Source organism: Dreissena polymorpha, chromosome 2, assembly GCF_020536995.1.
Source record: "Dreissena polymorpha isolate Duluth1 chromosome 2, UMN_Dpol_1.0, whole genome shotgun sequence".
NCBI classification, from domain to species: domain Eukaryota; kingdom Metazoa; phylum Mollusca; class Bivalvia; order Myida; family Dreissenidae; genus Dreissena; species Dreissena polymorpha.
The window spans coordinates 98,036,120-98,058,790 of record NC_068356.1 but is presented as its reverse complement, the minus strand read 5'-3'; the positions used below and the strand labels follow the sequence as shown (position 1 = coordinate 98,058,790).

At 36.0% G+C, this 22,671-nt stretch overlaps 1 protein-coding gene across 1 annotated transcript in view; it reads left to right on the top strand.

Annotated features, from left to right (window-relative positions):
• The first annotated feature begins 2,508 nt into the window (after positions 1-2,508).
• LOC127868182 (carnitine O-palmitoyltransferase 1, liver isoform-like) overlaps positions 2,509-22,671 on the top strand; it is a 74,741-nt gene continuing 54,578 nt past the window's right edge. Inside the window, exons 1-9 of the mRNA XM_052409835.1 lie at positions 2,509-2,811; positions 9,714-9,868; positions 11,270-11,392; positions 12,393-12,501; positions 13,024-13,218; positions 14,711-14,815; positions 17,161-17,347; positions 20,119-20,248; positions 21,319-21,458. Of these exons, the coding sequence (XP_052265795.1) occupies positions 2,687-2,811; positions 9,714-9,868; positions 11,270-11,392; positions 12,393-12,501; positions 13,024-13,218; positions 14,711-14,815; positions 17,161-17,347; positions 20,119-20,248; positions 21,319-21,458 (1,269 nt within the window). The 5' untranslated portion in view covers positions 2,509-2,686. The remainder of the gene's footprint in view (positions 2,812-9,713; positions 9,869-11,269; positions 11,393-12,392; positions 12,502-13,023; positions 13,219-14,710; positions 14,816-17,160; positions 17,348-20,118; positions 20,249-21,318; positions 21,459-22,671) is intronic.

Genomic DNA, 22,671 nt, shown 5'->3' with positions numbered 1-22,671 from the left:
ACATATACACGTGCATTAACTACGTGTAATTATAATGTAAGAGATGTTTGTGAAAACTGAGGATCTTCAATATCCTTAACCGTTTTGCCGAATGTTTAACCTTACTCTCATTATAAATTCGTCAAATAATCTTTGATAAAAGAAATTCACCTTTTTAATAGTATTAAACAGTTTTGCAAGATCGAGCTTAGGACGTAGTGTTTTCCAAAAATGGATCTTTCGGAACTTATCCGCCGGTATTCACATGTCCGTCAATTTAGGTTCCCAAAAAGGTAAAAAATGTCCAGATGCGTCAAAATATCTTATAAGTTGTATCAAATAGGTTTAATCCTTGTTTATCCACTGCGAGGAGAAATTATCTTATTTCTCTTTAGCCTTTTGAAAAGGTAAACATTGCCTTGCAATTAAATCTGTTTTTAACAACTGGCTTTGTTTATACATTTTTCTATTAATGTGGTGATTTTCATTATTTTTTATGGAAAGTTTTTTATTCTATTCTCCATAAACTGTTCATTTCATTTGTAGACCCTTCTACAGAGCATTTTATCAATTTTTTTTTTAATTTTTTGAACATGTTAGTTAGTCAACATTTGAACAAGTAAATTTAATAAGATAAGTTCCTGCTCACTTAAAAGTCTATACGTTGAGAAAAATGTCCATTTGTTTATAATTATCGATTATTTCTAAATAGGTTGTAAACACGGTCGGTTGCTCGATCGCTCTGTCGGTTGACCAGTTCGATTCCGATTAAAAACTCACCAACGACTAGACCGCTTTGCTTGATACTTTACATGTGTATTGACCTAGGACAGTAGATGGCCCCTTTTAAAATTGGGGTCACTAGGTCAAAGGTCAAGGTCACTGTCACAATAAGTGTGAAAATCGTTTCCGATCAATAACTCGTCGACGAACTGACCGATTGGCTTGATACTTCCCATGTGCATTGACATTGGACAGTAGATGACCCCTATTGAAATTGGGGTCACTAGGTAAAAGGTCAAGGTCGCTTTCACAATAAGTGTGAAAATCATTTCCAGTCAATAAATCGTCAACGAATTTACCGATTGACTTGCTACTTAACATGTGCATTGGCCTTGACCCGTATTGAAATTGGGGTCACTTGTTCAAAGCCCTGTTTCGGGGAGTGCATATGTCTCCGACCGCGGAGCTCTTTTTTTTTAAGTACCGGTAGATCTATATGTTTATTAGACGATCCAAGATAATGGGACCTGTAAATGCAAAGATCGTGCCTGCGCTTGACTTTATTTCTCTGGAAAAAAATGACATCAAATGTAAACAATAAAATGAAAATAACCTTACTCCAAGTGCAATTATTAAGAACATGTATATTAGTTCAATCTTTGTGAAAATATTGATAGGTTATTATTCTTGTAGCACTTGTGTGAGACTTTTTTATAATGATGTTAAAACGTACATTGGTTTAATCACAAAAATGAACAACTAATGTTTATGAAGACGTATTGAAATCTGAATTGAAAAAGTTCAAGTTATTTTGGTTTAAAAGCTATGGCATTTCATGTTATTAAAAATTGGAAGTTCGTATTAACTTCCCTGGATTTTTGAAGTTGTGTGCATATATATTTAAGGTTTTGCAGGGACCGACACAATTTCATAATTGAAGTATAAGTTTAAGGTTTGTTTCAGATTAGTTCTATATGTCAGCAAGTGTTTATATTTCAATCCATTAAGAGTTGATTGTTTACTCTTGCATTATGAGACCCCGTGGGGGTTCTTTCGGAAGTCCTCGAATTTTATAACTGCAATTTCGAAAGTCACGTGACAAAGATCCGCTTATGCAAGACTGTCGCGCAAAATATCGTGTATCGTGTGTTGCCCTTGATGAAAGAAGGCCGAGATTATAGATGGCACTATCCGGATTCCGTAATTAAGACATACACAGGTGAATCAAATAAAAAATATAGGTCATACTTTGAACTCATTTGGAATACGTTACTATCATAAAATAGATCAAGCATATCAGAAAATATTCATTGATGTTTCAAAAATGAAATACAAGTGTTAATAGACCGTGTATTGAAAATCACAGTTTGTGAACCTTAGAATCATTAATTAGTCAAAGAATTGTATACAGTAACCCATTATAAATCATTAATATCGTGTTCAGTTATCTTCTGTTTATGGATGTATTTCCGCACCATTGAATCGTTTAAAATATCACCTTTTTGCATATCTAGAGTGAGGACGCACGCTTATTTTGATATTTGCAACATCAACGGTCTAAAACACATCATATATGTCATGGTTTGTAAAAAAAAAGCACCATATATGATCTCTAAACACGGCATTATTAATGTGTGTATTTCAATGTAAGAGAATAAATAACTGATCATAAGAAAAACTTTAAAGAAGAATTGCATCAAGTGTGCATGAAGAAAAAAACGTTAATAGTCAGTAGATTCCGGTAGATTTATGTAGTTTCCGGTGGATTTATGTATCTCCAGTACCCGCATAATACACTATTCTTGTTTCACATTTTTCGTCCAAAACTAGAATCAGCTGTCAAAATGTGAAACTTTCTACCACATGTTACTACACGATAAACACTACACACGATTACACGGTGGCTTGACTTGTTATCGATATGCACGGTCTTGCTTATGGTTAGAGATCGATCAATTGATTGTGTTTGGTTAAAATTTCAAAAATGGCAGAAGCTAGAAGCGCTGTTTCGCGTCCCAGAGTGGGGCGAATAGAAGAAGGTCGAAACCCCAGGGAGGATTTTTTGTTCGGTTTGAGGACACACGCTATAAGACGATTCTTTCGTATAAGGTAACTTTCATGCATTTTATAGATATTGCACGTTTATGATAGAACGAAATCGTGTAATTGCTGGAGTTTTCTATTTACAATAGTAACGAAATAACATTGGTTATGTGAGGACTTGAAAGTTTAACGCCCCTTCATGAAAAATAAATAAATAAAATAAAGTAACAAATTATTATCCATAATTATTAAATAGTCTTATTTACAATTAAATAACCCACACAATTTAATATCTGTTTTTAAAATATGACTGCCTGTGTTTAATATTTTGCTCATACGGGTTGGGAGGAATTAGAGGAATATATATTGACTCTCCGTACTCCCTGAGCCTTTGGGTTATAAAGCTGAGAGTTGAATTATTGCAACTAGGAGGCATTTAGTCCATATATAAACTGACTCCCTGAGCTTTTGCTAATTTTTGCTGTGACAGATCTGAGACTCTTAGCATCCAGTGATGTATTACGCAATGCTTTATATTTTACAGCCGTTGCCATTTTATTGGGAAAAAAGCGCCATAAACCATGACATTGGGAAAACTTAAAACATTATTTATATGAATATAAATAACAGTATACCAATTGTTTATAAGTGCATGATTAACTGCTTTCTAAAATTTATATTATAAAGTGCTAAGGCATTAAATTGTTGTATAATAAACTCAATAAACCAATTATTGAGTTTATTGGGAAACAGCCTTTTTGTGCTTTTTTCCATTGGCATTGGGAAACAGCCTTTTTGTGCTGTTTTTTTCCATTGGCATTGGGAAACAGCCTTTTTGTGCTGTTTTTTTCCATTGGCATTGGGAAACAGCCTTTTTGTGCTGTTTTTTTCCATTGGCATTGGGAAACAGCCTGTAAAAGGCTTCAATTTTGGGGGAAAATTCACTGGCCTCCCTTTGGGTTATAAAGCTGAGAGATAAATTATTGCAACTATAGTTGGCATTAAGCACTTATCCAGGTAAGCATGTTTTTTTTTGTTGGACTGTATGTATGTCCCCAAACTTGTGGTCAGAACTCCTCTTGTATTTCTGTATGTATGTCCCCAAACTTGTGGTCAGAACTCCTCTTGTATTTCTGTGTGAATGTCCCCAAACTTGTGGTCAGAACTCCTCTTGTATTTCTGTATGTATGTCCCCAAACTTGTGGTCAGAACTCCTCTTGTATTTCTGTATGTATGTCCCCAAACTTGTGGTCAGAACTCCTCTTGTATTTCTGTGTGTATGTCCCCAAACTTGTGGTCAGAACTCCTCTTGTATTTCTGTGTGAATGTCCCCAAACTTGTGGTCAGAACTCTTCTTGTATTTCTGTGTGTATGTCCCCAAACTTGTGGTCAGAACTCCTCTTGTATTTCTGTATGTATGTCCCCAAACTTGTGGTCAGAACTCCTCTTGTATTTCTGTATGTATGTCCCCAAACTTGTGGTCAGAACTCCTCTTGTATTTCTGTATGTATGTCCCCAAACTTGTTGTCAGAACTCCTCTTGTATTTCTGTATGTATGTCCCAAACTTGTGGTCAGAACTCCTCTTGTATTTCTGTATATATGTCCCCAAACTTGTGGCCAGAACTCCTCTTGTATTTCTGTATGTATGTCCCCAAACTTGTGGTCAGAACTCCTCTTGTATTTCTGTATGTATGTCCCCAAACTTGTGGTCAGAACTCCTCTTGTATTTCTGTATGTATGTCCCCAAACTTGTGGTCAGAACTCCTCTTGTATTTCTGTGTGGATATCCTCAAACTGTCTCTGTTGAAGATCTTAAATGTGTAGATTATTGCTGAGGAAAGACTTTGGTTGCAACAAATTTTGGCATAATTATGGCCATTTTATATAATTTAAAGTTACTTGAAGCTTGTGTTTTCAAATCCTGTTTAAATGCTTGTTCACACTTAAATGACCTTGGCTCTGCAGAGTTTATGGAGACCTTAATCTGGATTTTCACTTTATATAGAATATAATTTTATAGTCCTAATATTTTTTGTTTCTTCTCCTAACTAATGCATTGTATAAAATCCCTCTCTGAGGCATTGTCGTACACACAAAAAACAGTTTAAATGTTGTGGTGTGGTGCAGTTAAAAGTGTTTTGAATGTTTCTATAGCTATAGTCTTAATCTCACTCAAACTTGCACAGTTGGATGATCGTAAAGAAAGAAATTTGGACTGCAAACGGTTTTGGATGCCAATTTTATTTTTGTTAAGTGTAGAGTATATAGTGGAATACACTGTATGAAAACAGGCTTTGTTGGAACATTAGTGTATGTGACACAGTACAGATCTTGATTACAAGCCTAACCGGGTCTAGAGTGTAGTAGAGATACTGAAACTCCGGTAACTTGGAGTTAAACTTTGAAAACTTGTCTGGTAGTTTGAAATTTCTGCTGTAATGTACAAATTGTGAGTCTTATTATTTGGTTAAAATGAAGAAAGAATTTAACTATAACTGGTTGAAAGATATTTGTCTGATCTTGACCATAAGTAAGTGTATGGATATTTTAAATCATACCACATATTTTAAAAATCAAAATGGTTGTTTACGAATTGGAATGAAAAAGGTTTTGAAATCTTATACATGCAGTCAACCCTATGTGATTTTAAAGTAGCTTTTACCCAAAGTAAAATTGGCAATTGGTAATGGTTATATTAAAAGATTTCATATTATTTTTCTATTAACATTTTTTTGTTCTTCTATATGTATAGGAAGTCATTACATCAGCACCTACCAGTTTTTCTCCTGAGATACTGTTTGCATGTCAAATGATGATAACATTCATTATCAGTGAATTACAATTTTTTGGGTAAACGTCTTTGAGTTTGAGTTTTAAATGAATGAAAACAGTTTCTTGGTTTGACAATATTGAGACAAGGGCGATAAAATTCAAATATACTTGTACAGCTATCAGAGACTGACCTTGCTTTTTATCTCCAAGCAATTTCTTGCCTCAGGGAAAAATTGATGGTAAACGAATTGAGTTTATTGAATATAGATTAATTATATTTTGGTGTAAACTTAGGTGTAATATTTGATGAAACATTGATGCTTTTGTGTAACTTTTGCACTGTGGTCTTGAACGCTAGTTTACGATAAAATGCTTTAATCTAATGCAAGCATTTAGAGATACAGAGATACATGTAAAAGAATATTTAAATGTGTTGGTGCAATTAAGTAGCAAGCAATTCAAAAGACCCATCATTCCCAATCTGAGGATTTCACAACACAAAGGTTCCCAATTTCATGTTTTTTTTTCACAATTGGGCAAAAAACTCTGATTCTGTACCATTTTTCTGATTAAGTACAGTTTTGTGAAAATGCACCTTTCTTTATTTACATAAAGCTTATTATGCCCCCCTTCGAAGAAGAGGGGGTATATTGCTTTGCTCATGTCGGTCTGTCGGTCGGTCTGTCGGTCCGTCCACCAGGTGGTTGTCAGACGATAACTCAAGAACGCTTGGGCCTAGGATCATGAAACTTCATAGGTACATTGATCATGACTCGCAGATGACCCCTATTGATTTTGAGGTCACTAGGTCAAAGGTCAAGGTCACGGTGACCAGAAATAGTAAAATGGTTTTTGAATGATAACTCAAGAAGGCATACGCCTAGGATCATGAAACTTCATGGGTATAATGATTATGACATGCAGATGACCCCTATTGATTTTGAGGTCACTAGGTCAAAGGTCAAGGTCACGGTAACCCGAAATAGTAAAATGGTTTCCAGATGATAACTCAAGAACGCATACGCCTAGGATCATGAAACTTCATGGGTAGATTGATCATGACTCACAGATGACCCCTATTGATTTTGAGGTCACTAGGTCAAAGGTCAAGGTCACGGTGACCCGAAATAGTAAAATGGTTTTCGGATGATAACTCAAGAATGCATACGCCTAGGATCATGAAACTTCATAGGTAGATTGATCATGACTTGCAGATGACCCCTATTGATTTTGAGGTCACAAGGTCAAAGGTCAAGGTCACGGTGTCCCGAAATAGTAAAATGATTTTCGGATGATAACTCAAGAACGCTTTTGCCTAGGATCATGACACTTCATAGGTACATTGATGGTAACCCGCAGATGACCCCTATTGATTTTCAGGTCACTAGGTCAAAGGTCAAGGTCACAGTGACAAAAATTGTATTCACACAATGGCTGCCACTACAACGGACAGCCCATATGGGGGGCATGCATGTTTTACAAACAGCCCTTGTTATTTTGTACTTTGCTTGTGGTGCAATTAAATCATACAGTACAATGTTTGTGTTTATAATTTACTTAATTTTTGGTAAGGCACATTTTGTTTTGAAGTAAATACTTGCAGTCAAGTCTTTTAAGTGACGGAAAAACATTGATTGATTCAAATGACAAGTCAAGACAAAGATTATATATAATATAATTATAACAATTATGTAATAGCTAAGTTTTAGGTCAACTTTTCAATATGAAAGGTGTTCAGTCAAGTTTGATTTGGTTTTAAAGGTTTCAAGCCACTTACATCTGATCTAATACAATTGACCTTGCCTTCAAATGTAAATATTTTGCTTTAAATGGATCAAAAGGGTGATAACCTTTACACTATGCTCCATTTAAGCTTGTGACTTGATAACACAATCTTTAAGTCAATCATTTGCAGATTGTATTTGTTATTTAATAATGTGCGGTGACATACTCAAACTTGACCGTGATAATTTTCAGTGCACATGTACTGTTTAATAATTTTTTTATTTTAAAGACATATTTTGTTTGTTCACCTAGCATGTATTTATTAGGTGCAAGTGATTAAATGTTTCAGTTTTAGTCTGATAACTTAAAACTTAATCTGAATAGGCTATTTGTGCATAAAGTTTAAATAAAGAGGAATGATTTCAAACCACTTCTAAGGAAATGAGTTTAAGGTGATTTACCCTCTCAACTCTACCATTTTTATGCCTCTTTTATCTTCATATCGTATGCAGGAGGCATAAAGCAATCTGCTTGTCTGTCTGCACAGGATTACCCATTTATGCCTACCTGGTAGTTGACTCTCCCATCCTTCAAATTGGATCAATTTTTATTTCCAAAATTAGGGATGTCTAGTATATTTATTTCTATATTTAGAATATTTCTTACAGAAATTCCTTTAAGCAAACGGCGCAGACCCAGATGAGACCCTCATCTGGGTCTGCGCTGTTTGCAATGGCCTTTTTTCCTAGACACTAGGCATAAATGGAATAACCAAAACAATATAATATTGTATAACAAAAATTACAAAATGTCTCACACAAAGCTTCGATACTTGAATTGATGATGCCTTTGATCAACACACCAAAAGCACTTGACCGGATGTTTAGTTTTAGATTGATCTATGTTTTAGTAATTACTTAAATTAATTCAAATGGGCTTATGAATCAGCTGACATATACTGACAGTTTATCATTTATCTGAAATAATTGATCCTAGCATCCTGTTGTTCTCTGAAATTTACTTATTTTATGAGGGTTTTCACATTACTTCTTATTCAGGGCATTTAGCAATTTTATCCTCTGCACTTTACTTCTCTTCTGAGGTGCATTGAGATTACAACCCATCTAAACTCAGTCAGTTAGAGCGTTGGACAACAAATCCAAGGTTAATGGGTTCGATCTCAGCCCAAGCCACACAACTTTTTAGAGCATTTGTCATGAACTACTTTCACAAACTTTCTCCACCCACCTCTGATTTAAGAGGGGCAGATGTTACTTAATGGCTTTAAAGCATGTGCATACATGTAAGTACTAGTAAAACAGCTCATCCAAGAAAAGTGTGAGTTGGGTAAGTATCTGCCATGATCTTACTGAAATACTGTTAAAAACTCCATCATACGTGGCATAGACATTAGACACGGCATCGTAGATTACATGGACATCAGACCTGCATCATATGTTGCATGGACATCAGACCTGCATTGTACATTGCATAGACATCAGACCTGCATCATACGTTGCATAGACATCAGACCTGCATTGTACATTGCATAGACATCAGACCTGCATTGTACATTGCATAGACATCAGACCTGCATCATACGTTGCATAGACATCAGACCTGCATTGTACATTGCATAGACATCAGACCTGCATCATACGTTGCATAGACATTAGACCTGCATCATACATTGCATAGACATCAGACCTGCATCATAGATTGCAAAGACATCAGACCTGCATCATATGTTGCATAGACATCAGACCTGCATGGTAGATTGCAAAGACATCAGACCTGCATCATACGTTGCATAGACATTAGACCTGCATCATACGTTGCATAGACATTAGACCTGCATCATATGTTGCATGGACATCAGACCTGCATCATATGTTGCATAGACATCAGACCTGCATCATAAGTTGCATGGACATCAGGCCTGCATCGTAGATTGCAAAGACATCAGACCTGCATCATACGTTGCATAGACATTAGACCTGCATCTTACATTGCATAGACATCAGACCTGCATCATACGTTGCATAGACATTAGACCTGCATCATACGTTGCATAGACATCAGACCTGCATCATATGTTGCATGGACATCAGACCTGCATCATACATTGCATTGATATTAGACCTGCATCATACATTGCATAGACATCAGACCTGCATCATACATTGCATAGACATCAGACCTGCATCATACGTTGCATGGACATCAGACCTGCATCATACATTGCATTGATATTAGACCTGCATCATACATTGCATAGACATCAAACCTGCATCATACATTGCATTGATATTAGACCTGCATCATACATTGCATAGACATCAGACCTGCATCATACATTGCATAGATATTAGACCTGCATCATACGTTGCATGGACATCAGACACTGCATTATACGTTGCATGGACATTAGACCTGCATCATACGTTACATAATAATCATTACCCTTCAGGAATTCCATCAAGAATGGCATGTGGCCCACTAAACTGTGGAATCTTGTGGTTATGGTGGGGGTGCTGTCTGTGGTCTTGGTGGGTGACTGGGAGCCACTACGACCTCTCACCGGGCACCTGAGATACATGGAGGAGGTCCTGCACATTCCTGGAGGTAACAACTGTTGACAGTGGGATTTAATAGACTGCATAATATTTGTGATTCATGGCTTATCAGTTGATGAGAGCATGTTGAGAAGTGAAAGGGATTTGTTGCACAAAACTAAATACGTATTATTATGTCCCCCACTATAGTAGTGGGGGACATATTGTTTTTGCCATGTCTGTTGGTCTGTTGGTCTGTCTGTTGGTCTGTCTGTTTGCGCCAACTTTAACATTTTGCAATAACTTTTGCTATATTGAAGATAGCAACTTCATATTTGGCATGCATGTGTATCTCATGAAGCTGCACATTTTGAGTGGTGAAAGGTCAAGGTCATCCTTTAAGGTCAGAGGTCAAATATATGTGGCCAAAATCGCTCATTTTATGAATACTTTTGCAATATTGAAGATAGCAACTTGATATTTGGCATGCATGTGTATCTCATGGAGCTGCACATTTTGAGTGGTGAAAGGTCAAGGTCAAGGTCATCCTTCAAGGTCAGAGGTCAAATATATGTGGCCCAAATCGCTTATTTTATAAATACTTTTGCAATATTGAAGATAGCAACTTGATATTTGGCATGCATGTGCATCTCATGGAGCTGCACATTTTGAGTGGTGAAAGGTCGAGGTCAAGGTCATCCTTGAAGGTCAGAGGTCAAATATATGTGGCCCTAATCGCTTATTTTATGAATACTTTTGCAATATTGAAGATAGCAACTTGATATTTGGCATGCATGTGTATCTCATGGAGCTGCACATTTTGAGTGGTGAAAGGTCAAGGTCAAGGTCATCCTTCACAAGGTCAAGGTCATCCTACAAGGTCAAACATCATATAGGGGGACATTGTGTTTCACAAACGCATCTTGTGTTCATCTGTTCTTCAAAACGCTGCAAAATTATGAGTAGGTTTGGTTTGTGTTATTGCTAATGTGAACAATCACAACATCCCCTTGACATTCAAATGTGTTTGTGTATTGCTAAGTTTATTTGGCACTTCTTTTACTGAGACTGAATAATGTCCGGACGGAGATAGTGTCCGAGCACTGCTATCTAATTTGCTTAGTTGACTCACGAAAGTTGGTTCAAAATTTTACTTATTGTTGCAATTTCCAGCCTTCTAGTTGTTACTGAAAGATTTTCAATTTTGTGTGGTCTTGTATTGTGCCGGGGGGGGGAGCCACAATACTGTCAATATGTCCGGTATGTTGTCAACCAACCAAGCTCATGCTTCCAGGAAAGGGTATTTTACCCGGTTGCCTAGTTGAGAATCCTGTATAGTAACCACTGTACCTACAGGATATGATGACCACCAACCAAACTTTCAAATGGTTTATAGGCTGTGATTTAAATCCCCAGTAATCTATTAATAGATCCAATTTTCTATTTATAGATGCAACTATTCTATTTATAGACTGGCCATTGCTGGCGAGGAGCCTCCTGACCTCATTTATAGCTGGCTTCATCTTCTTCATCATTCTACTGCATGTCAGACGATACACACTGAGGATGTTGCTATCATACAGAGGTTGGATGTGTAAGTACACTGGCATGTACATCATGATTCCTTTAACATAAAGATAAAGCAAATACAACTTAACCTAAATGTATCAGATGAGCAACCTAGGTTCTCTAAGCCCAATTGGTTACCTTTGGTAGAAAAATGGTGGGACCCTTCAGATTGGTAATTTTAAGGCTTTATGCTTTTTTTTATTAGCCTGATTACGTGTTTGATCATATCGATCATATGGTTTGTTACAAATGTTTATTTAGGTTACCGTAATAACTCAAAGTTTTCGGACACTTAAATTTTTTTTTTTCGTGTCTGAAAATTTAGATACGAAAAATATTCAAAAAGTACGAGTGTCAGAAAATTTAGAGACATGTATGTTATTTTTGTTTGTTAATTATTATAATGAAATTAAAACAATTAATAAATGTGCAATCATTTTATTTGTGGTGTATGCTCCTTTCTCTGCTTTAAATAAAATGCAATTTCACTTATTTGCAATCTCGTTCCTAAAATGGTATATAAAAACTTTATAAAAAAACAATTATACTGCTTCCTGAGTACGATATAACTCCAAATGCTGTTGGGCAAAACCATTGTTTATTACCGATATAGGTGGTAATCTTCCCAATAACGCAATTGTAATGGTCCATTGCCCTCAGGGAATTCTATGCCAGGTTTTATGACCTTAATTCGGTTGTAAAACTCCATGATTGAAAGGTCCCAGATAAAAGAAAAAAGGGCAGAAATCTAGTAAAATAGCGCTGTAAAATATACTGTCTGAAAAATTGGAGTAAATTGTTATGGACCAAACCTGAAGGTCCGAAAAATAATTATTTTGGCTAAAAAATGGGATCTCAAAAACTTAAGGTGTCCTTAAACTTAGATTAATTAAGTTAAACTCCAACTTGGTTTGATAAAACTTGCTGGAATTATTAACAAAAAAGGGTGCATTAAGCTTACCTGCCCTCTAACCGTATGTCATATGAGGGTGTTTAGCCTATTGTATTGCTTGTTTAAATATCAGATGAGCAACCAAAGACTCAGTCACTGGCCACGACTGTGTGGGGACTCCTGGTTCATCTGGTCAGTGGAAGTCATCCATCTTTGTACGGGTGCCAGCAGAGTCTGCCTAGGTATGTAACAGGCATTTTGATTGGTTGAAATGATTTATGCTCAGTTTGTATCTGATTTCTACCGGTAATTGGTCCATTTAAATTCACTCATTAGTCTGTAAAAATGCTGTGTTAATACAATCCAAGTTCTACAATAAAAAGGAAATCTCAAAGACACTTTTTTATTCCCATCCTGACTGGTTCCAGCATTGAAAGCTTATTGATTGATTACTTCAAGTATTTTGCATGTTTACATATCCTTACATTTAGGTAATTGTTTAGTTTGGGTAAAAAAAGGTTGTTGTAGGTAGCCTGCTCTGAAGACACTAAAAGTGTTTGTCTAAACATTCAAAGTTTATTTCAAAGCAGTTATTTTTATTTTTTTAATGTTGAGTTGAGATATTTATATACTTTTCTTCTGTCTGATTGGTCTATTTAAATATTCTGCAGGCATCAAGTTCCTCAATTTCAAGAAACCACCAAGAACACCAAAATATTTATATGTGTATGAAACTAATATCTGATTGGTCACATTTTTTGCAGGCAACCAGTTCCGCCACTAAAAGAAACTCTTAAGTCCCTAATCCAGTCCCTGAAGCCCTTGTATGGAGAGGACTCTCAAATCATTCAGGATCTGAAAAAGGAGTCAAAGGAATTTCAGAGGACCTTGGGGCCCAAACTACAGAGAATTCTCTACCTGAAATCCTGGTGGGCCCAACATTACGTTACTGACTTCTGGTAAGGCAAAATCATTTATTTGATGGTTCACATTTTATGTGCTGTAAACATTTGTTCAAGTTTTTTTTATTAGCTCACCTGAGCACAATATGCTCATGGTTAGCTTTTGTGATCGCCTTTTGTCCATCGAGTTTGAAAATGGTCTGGGTTGGTTGAAAAACATGGCCACCAGGGGGCAGGGCATTTTTCCTTTTATGGCTATATATGCACACTTAATTACTCAAACTGACCCTTATCACCTGCCTGAGTACAAATCAATACACAATTTGAGTGAACCTTGTTGTTCTAGTTTTAGATCAGCAACTTGATACATTGTTGTGCTATTTCTTTGATGTGTGGCACCATATATATGAGAAGATATAATTTTTTAGGCACACAGTTTATTGATGAGGTCTGAATTTGATTGTGTGATTATCAAAGATTTAGGTAGTTTTTAAAACGGATTTATTGATTTTTTATTTGGAAATATAATTGCAAGGTGAGTCTGAAAATAGTTCATGTGTGTTTAAAAAACAAGGCTCTCAGGGGTGGTGGTAGTTTTTTTGTATGTCTTAGGTTGTTTATAGTGAAACATTTTGAATACTTTTAGTCACATTTTTAATTCAATCTGAATGACACTAATTGTCTTGCTGAGTACACATGTTGTTATCATATCTTGATTTAGTTTACTCAATTAGTTTTAATAATATCATCTTCAAACATGGTGACAATCTTTATGAGCAAAATATTTTTTGCTCATGGTGAACTTTTGTGATCACCTTTTGTCAATTGTCTGTCTTCCGTTGTGCATCGCGAATATTTGCCTTATTATCCCTGTAGCAACCACATTTATTGTCAAATCTTCATGAAATTTTGTCAGAAGATTTGTCCCAATGATATGTAGGATGAGTTCAAAAATGGTTCAGGTCTGTTGAAAAACATGGCCGCCAGGGGGCCATTTGTTGTTCATTCTTCATGAAACTTGGTTAGAACATTTGTGCCATTGATATCTTGGGCTGCAAAGAACAGTTCATTTCTTTTTATCTCAGGTGAGCGACTTTAGGCCTTTCAGGCCCTCTTGTTATTTAAAGATTGAAGATTGGACCTTAAATGGAAACAATTTTCAGTACAAAATTACTTAATACAATAAACTATTAAAAAGGTTAGTGTACATGCCACCATTTCATTGACCTTATATATAATGTATAAACATTTGAATGTTTTGTTTTTTTAACTTGATAATTCCAAGTCAGTGTTATTTCTATGTATTGCGTTGGTCAAAATTGTACCAGTTATTACCTTACTGTTTGAGACTATCACACAAACAACATTTAGCATGATCTAAAAGAATTTGTTTTTTTACATCATATTTTACCCTTATAATTAACTCTTTTACCATAATCTAAAAGGAAGTTTCAAATCAAAATAACCTTTTTCTTCCCCGCCAGACAACTTTGAATAAGTTTAGTTAAGATGACTGGTTGAATAATGACCTTATTTCTGTACTGTTTAGGGAGAAGTACGTCTATTTGATGGGCAGAAGTCCTCTGCCGATAAACAGTAACTACTACATAATGGACCAGAGCAGTTGGAAACCAACATCAAGTCAAGTGGCAAGGTAAGAACAGTTACTACTTCATAATGGACCAGAGCAATTGGAAACCAACATCCAGTCAAGTGGCAAGGTAAAAACAGTTACTGCTTCATAATGGACCAGAGCTATTGGAAACCAACATCCAGTCAAGTGGCAAGGTAAAAACAGTTACTGCTTCAAAATGGACCAGAGCAATTGGAACCAACAACTAGTCAAGTGGCAAGGTAAGAACAGTAACTTGTACATAATGGACCAAAGCTATTGGAAACCAACATCTAGTCAAGTGGCAAGGTAAGAACAGTAACTTTACATAATGGACCAGAGCTCTTGGAAACCAACATCTAGTCAAGTGGCAAGGTAAGAACAGTAACTTGTACATAATGGACCAGAGCTCTTGGAAACCAACATCGTGTCAAGTGGCAAGGTAAGAACAGTAACTTGTACATAATGGACCAGAGCTATTGGAAATGTGACTTTATTGAAACATTATGAACAAGCATGAACTTATATTTTCGCCAAATCATCTCTAAACTTGCTCAATACATTTGTTCTTATCAAACTTAATGTCGCCGGAGAGTTTGAAAATGTGCTATAAAAATTCCTAGCTGGATCAAGGTGATGCAGTTATTTTAATATAACATGATGAAAAATAATTAGTATAACACACTCTTATTTGATTGTTTCAACCCGCAGACATATTTGCTTAATTTTCAAACTAAGTCAGAATATTAGTTCCAATAATGTCTTTTCCTTCAGAAAACTGTACGATAAAATGTAAAAGCAAAGTCAGAAGTCACATTTCTTTCACCAACCTAAAAGCTTTTCAGATCAGTTAACTCTTTCTCCCATAAGAAGCAAAGTGAAAATGGCTTTTGCAACCAGCATAAAACCAGAACAGCCTGCGAGTAACTCGCAGTCTTTTCAGGTTTTATGGTGTTTGCTGCTCATCAGTTTCTTAGGGTTGAAAATAAAGCCTTTAAAACTTTTTATGCTCCCCATATATATATATGCGGAGCATATAGTTGCAAGTTTGTCCTTCCGTATTTCCGTACTTCTGTACGGTCACACTTTTGTTACAGTTTCTCATAGCACCTTCAATACTTTACCGATCTCTTTCATATTTGGCATGTAGATACCTTGCATGGACCTCTACCTTTTGATGACGTTTGAGGTCACCGGGGTCAAGGTCACCAAGGCTAATATTAGATTTTTCCATCACACTTTTGTTACAGTTTCTCATAGCACCTTCAGTACTTTACCGATCTCTTTCATATTTGACATGTAGGTACCTTGCATGGAAATCTACCTTTTGATGACCTTTGAGAACACTGAGGCCAAGGTCACCAAGGCTAATAATAGATTTTTCCGTCACACTTTTGTTACAGTTTCTCATACCACCTTCAATACTCTTTCATATTTGGCATGTATATACCTTGCGTGGACCTCTACCTTTTGATGACGTTTGAGGTCATTGGGGTCAAGGTCACCAAGGCTAATAATAGATTTTTCCGTCACTTTTTTGTTACAGTTTCTCATAGCACCTTCAATACTTTACCGATCTCTTTCATATTTGGCATGTAGGTACCTTGCATGGACCTCTACCTTTTGATGAGGTCACTGAGGTCAAGGTCAAGGTCACTGAGGCTAATATTAGATTTTCTCAAGGTCACACTTTTTTCCACACAATTAACCCATATATCTACAAAGCATTATTGGGGAGCATCCATCAGTTTTACTGATATCCTTGTTTATTTATTTTATTAATTTTAATTTATTAAGAAAGGCTTTTATTAAATTTCACATATACAAATACATATCTATGTGGTAAAGGGTTAAGGTTAGTTGGATCTAAGGTTAGCACACTGGGGCATTTCGCTGTCTTGTTTATACATTCGTTCATGTTTAAGTGAAGGGCTTAATTTTCTGTTAAAGTTGTGGGTAATTTGGGACTTCGTTTTGATATTTATAGTAACTTCATCATACAGCAATCATAAAGAAAACAATACATAAGTCTCTTATTTTTTTAATGGATTCACACATGAGCCTTATTCATGGAAAACTGTGCTTAAAGCATGTGCGCAAAGTGTCGTCCCTTACTAGCCAGTGCACTCCATACAGGCTTATCTGGGAAGACATTTTATACTTAAACAGGATTTTTGCTAACAGGAGACTCCATTCAAACGAAAATAACATGAAAGCAGAAAGTGTTCTTGATTAGCCTGTGCACACTGGGAGAACACTAATTACACTTTTTGCTCAAATTTTCAGAGCTGGCAATTTGATATACCCTTTAATGGTTTCACATATTTTCATATATCAAAGCTGCCAATGTCACACCGGTATACGTTCATGGATTCACATATTTTCAGAGCTGCCAATGTGATATACCAGTTCATGCTAGTGCGTCAAAGCATTGAGCATGAGAAAATGGAGCCTCTGTTGATCCGAAACACGATCCCGATCTGTATGGCACAATACGAACTTGTGTTCTCAACTACCAGAGTGCCTGGTGAAGAGATGGACCAACTTGTGCATTACAGTTCTACAGAGTCCAAGGTAAGAAACCTATTTTTATGCCTCTACAAAGTGCAGGCATTATTTCTCTGGTCTCAAACACAATACTGTATGCTTAGTACGAACATTTGTTCTCAACTTCAAAAGAACCTTGGAACAACATGGATTTTTTTATGTTCAACCCAGTCCAAAGTTAATCATACCCCCAATATTCATTTGGGGATGGGAAATAATGGAATTACCATGAACATTTGTCTGGAAGTCCATCCCTCTGTCTGTCCGTAAACAAAAATGTGTCCATAGAATTTCTCCTGCACTTTTTACTTGCAATATTCTATTTTGCTCTGATTTATGGTTGTAGGTTATAAAATACCCAACTTATGCCCCCTTTTCAACTTAAAAATTTCAGAAAAAATATTATTGAAACTTAAGACTAGCAAAAAGATACATCTTTGAAACTACAATGTCCAGATGTGATGTATTTACGAAGAATGACATAGGTCTCATAAAAGCGTCGTTCTCCTGACGCTGCCTGAAGCCAGTCTCGCTTTCGCTTGTAAATGTACGGATATCGTGGTGGGAAATTAATATAGAATATATTTTTGAACACAAGATCAAAACGAGTATTTGTATCTCATTAAATCTATTTTACCATACCACATCTAGCATTGAAATTTTGGCTATTGCTATGAGGAACACTGATATTTTATGGTTTAACTATATTTTACTAAATATTTTGCGAAATATTTGTAGTTTTTGAGTATTTATGTTACTTTAACTAAAAGAGATAACAGGAAGTGAAATTTCAAATCCATTAAACTATACTTTCATTAGAATAATTTCCCAGAAGAATGTGCAGTCAATGTTGTGCATGTGACCACTTGAATTAATCGACCTTTTGTCTTATGTGACCACTTTGAATTTCCCATGAGCATTTTCACTCTCTTTTGATATTGTATTATGTGAATTTTGTCAAACACAACCGCAAATTTTCGTGTATTTTTATTTCCAAATCTTGGATTTAGGGACACTTGGGGATAAAATTGGAAAATCTGGTGAACGTTAAGGGACAAATCAGTGTTAACTGTGCTTATCTACGCCAATAAGATTTACCGTTACACCTTTTGTTTTGTTTTTACACCAGCCATTTTCCTTTGTCTTGATAACCATTTGTTACTGGTGTTGATGCAGACTGCATATCAATTTTTCAGTTAAATAACACGGGATGTATTGAAGCACAGTCTAAGGTTTAAAGAGTTTTCTATCTAGGACAGCACTAAATAGGGAAATAATGGTTGCCACTTTTTATAGCCAAACAATTATTTTATTCGCCAAAATAGCTAAATTTTAATAATAAAATATAATAAAAACCAAAAATATTTAAGGTAAAACATTGTTTTTTTCATTTTATTTATATTGATTCATTTGATTACAAAGGTTCCAAAAGTTGAAATCATTGTGGCAATAGGAGACAATCCTACAAAGATTTAAAATAGAAGGTTGGTATTCTTCCAAAATGAATTTTGTTTTTAAGAGCATTTTATTAAGAGACCACTTTTGTAGCTTCCTTGAGTGGTCTCTTAATACAAGATTGACTGTTTTAATTGTGCTAGAATTAAACATCGACAAGCAGTGCATGTACAATGCATAAGCATTTAATTCCGTTGTAATGAACAAACTTCTCCATTTCCACACCATTAACTCTTTTTCTAGTTGAGAGTGCTTTAATTAAGGATTTATTGTATATTCCAGCAAATGATTGTAATTGGTTTTCATTAATTGTATCACTAGGTTGCCTCGATTTTCCATTAGCACAAGATTTGTCCACTTTATGATGTCAACAGGAAAGTTATCTTGACACTGTGGTCCCATAGTGTTTTTACTAGGTTTCCATAGAAATTTTACTAGTTATGCCCCCCTTTGAAGAAGAGGGGGTATATTGTTTTGAACATGTCGGTCTGTCGGTCGGTCCGTCCACAAGATGGTTTCCGGATGATCACTCAAGAACACTTAGGCCTAGGATCATGAAACTTCATAGGTACATTGATCATGACTGGCAGATGACTCCTATTGATTTTCAGGTCACTAGGTCAAAGGTCAAGGTCACAGTGACTCAAAACAGTAAAATGGTGTCCGGATGATAACTCAAGAATGCTTACGCCTAGGATCATGAAACTTCATAGGAACATTGATCATGACTGGCTGATGACCCCTATTGATTTTCAGGTCACTAGGTCAAAGGTCAAGGTCACAGTGACTCAAAACAGTAAAATGGTGTCTGGATGATAACTCAAGAATGCTTACGCCTAGGATCATGAAACTTCATAGGAACATTGATCATGACTGGCTGATGACCCCTATTGATTTTCTGGTCACTAGGTCAAAGGTGAAGGTCAAAGTGACTCAAAACAGTAAAATGGTTTCCGGATGATAACTCAATAATGCTTACGCCTAGGATCATGAAACTTCATAGGTACATTGGAAATGACTGGCAGATGACCCCTATTGATTTTCAGGTCACTAGGTCAAAAGTCAAGGTCACAGTGGCTCGAAATAGTAAAATGGTTTCCTGATGATAACTCAAGAATAATTAGGCCTAGGATCATGAAACTTCATAAGTACATTGATCATGACTGGCAGATGACCCCTACTGATTTTCAGGTCACTAGGTCAAAGGTCAAGGTCACAGTGACAAAAAACGTATTCACACAATGGCTGTCACTACAACTGACAGCCCATATCTGGGGCATGCATGTTTTACAAACAGCCCTTGTTTTCTATATATTGATACTAAGTTCCCCTGTATCTTCTAGCACATCATTGTGAACAGGAAGGGAGTGATGTACAAGCTGGACATGTTTGACATGGACAGGAAGCTGGTTTCACCTGCCGATCTTCAGAAGCAGCTTCACTGGATCATGATGGACGCAGAGAGACATCTTGGTGGGTGTTTCAGTGAAATATTCCTTAAAAACTTGAACAGTTGGGGCATGGGAAAGCTCATGAAGTTGAATTAGTGGAAATCAGAAACTTAAGTCAGTTACCTCCCCTCAATACTCACTTGAAAAAGATCGGTGCTTTTAGTCGGTTTACCTTGGTTTTATTGTTGATCCTTATGTGCTGCATATGAACATATTATAATGGCTTATTGAGACATGCTTCTCAAAGGTATTAAAATGTTTATACATTTGTATGTTATTGCTACCTGCTTCAGTTAATAGAAATGTGAGAAAATAACAAACAAGTTCTAACACTATCATTATGGAGAAGAAATCGTAACACTAAGATAATGGAGAATAACAGTAACAGAGGATTCCTAACTGTAGGACCTTAATACAGTTTGGTACTTTGGTCTTTATCTGCCAAAGGAGATAATTAGAAAGCCACTAAGGTCAATTATCTGCCAAAGGAGATAATTAGAAAGCCACTAAGGTCCATTATTGATCTTTTATTTTTTACACACATTCTTTTTCGAAATTTTTTCAACACCTTAAAAAGCATGAGATTACTAATAATTAACATTTATTTACATCCTAAGCCTATGATTGCAGATGCAAATTAGATTTCTCTTAATAATGAGGATTTCTGAGTCACGTTCTCAGATTAACCTGTGCTATCAACACAGGCTTTTAAGGGACAAAGCTTTCAGCTTATATTGAATTTTTCATTTGAAAGGAGTCTGTTCTAAAAAAAAAATCCAGTTTAGGGGGAAAGTGTTGTACAGGCTTATCAGGGACATCACTTTATGCACATGGATTAACCCTTACAGTTCTGGAACCGAATTTTGAAGGCCTTTGCAAACAGTTTGGATCCAGATGAGACACCACAGAACGTGGCGTCTCATCTGGATCCAAACTGTTTGCTATTCTGATAGTATTCTTTGAAAAAAATTGAAGAAAATGCTAATTTTAGAAAGTCAGCAGACGACATTTTAGCAGATGACAAATTACCCAGCATTCAAAGGGTTAAGCACATTTTTTCCCAGAATGAGGCTCACGTTATGCTGTTTCCAGGTGACTACTCAGAGGAGGCTCGAAGCCTGCCAGCCTTGACTGGTCTCAACCGTAAGGAGTGGGCCACTGTAAGACAGACACACTTCAACGAGGGCGTAAATCAAGATTCCCTGGCAACGCTGGAAAAGGCACTGTTTCATGTATGTCAACATTCATGAGTAATGTTAGCTTTAAATATTCTTCACATTTATTGTTCCTTTATTCTTAGGACACACAAAATTCCCTGAGGTTTTATACAAATATTCCCTGTCAATTTTGGACATGGTTATGTATGGAAGGGAATATCCGCCAGCCCATGCATGATGTTAAATGACATTCTCATTTTATCTTCTGTCATACGCTTTCTGATACATGGTCTTTGCATTTTGCCTAGTTACATTTGCTATGCAAACATTTCGTTTTAATGTCGCATGTTGATAAGTTTATAATTACTTCATATATATCTTTACTTCGTGTGTGTTATTGACAACTGCAGTTGAACTTTTGGAATTTGTATTAAGGCTTATTCTAACGGCGTTCTTTGTTTAACTATGGCCATTTGGCTATGTTGCTACTAAATTTAACAAGCTGTTAATATCTTTGTGGATCTTTATTACTTCATAAGTCGATTGCTAGTGCGTCTTTGATTAAGAATTAGTCTTCGGTTTTGCATACACCGCCATTATAAATAGTTCACAATCCGAAAGGGGAACCAGTATTAAAAAACCTAATTCCAGCGCAAATTGCAGCGTAAATTACTATTGCCGGGAGATTACTCTTAACATCAAAATCAAAATCTCCGGTATCAACCGTGATACATCGACTATTTCTGGAATCCTTCGTAAAAAGCGGTGATAGAGTAAAAAACTTGCCCATCGACATAATGCCTATTGTTTTTCTTGGATTCCCACTATCGACGCCTTATTGCTGTTGTAAACGCTTTGAGAAAATTGATGCAACGCTTTGAGAAAAATGATGCCCAGGTAAGTTCTACTTTTTGTGATTTATTTACGCTATAACAGAAACTTAAAAGCTTAACGTGTCTCTGTTGTAACTAGCTAAAGAAACTTCAGCGTACAGTTTATTTAGTATTGACAGACCTGACAGACAGACATGTCAAAAACAATATACCCCCGATCATTCGATCCTGGGGCATAAAAATGAGGTACTATGCCACAAGTATTTTTTCTTTGTCCCTTTAACATGAATGAAAGACATTGAAGAGATTAGTAAATTATATATGTATATAGTCATGTTCTTGCATAAGTGTAAATGCCATCAAAAATCCATATGTCTGCTGTGTTATTGCAGGTCCGACTGTGTCCAATGGTGCTTGCCAAGGTTCTAAACATGTGTTTAGGGCGATTCTGATCT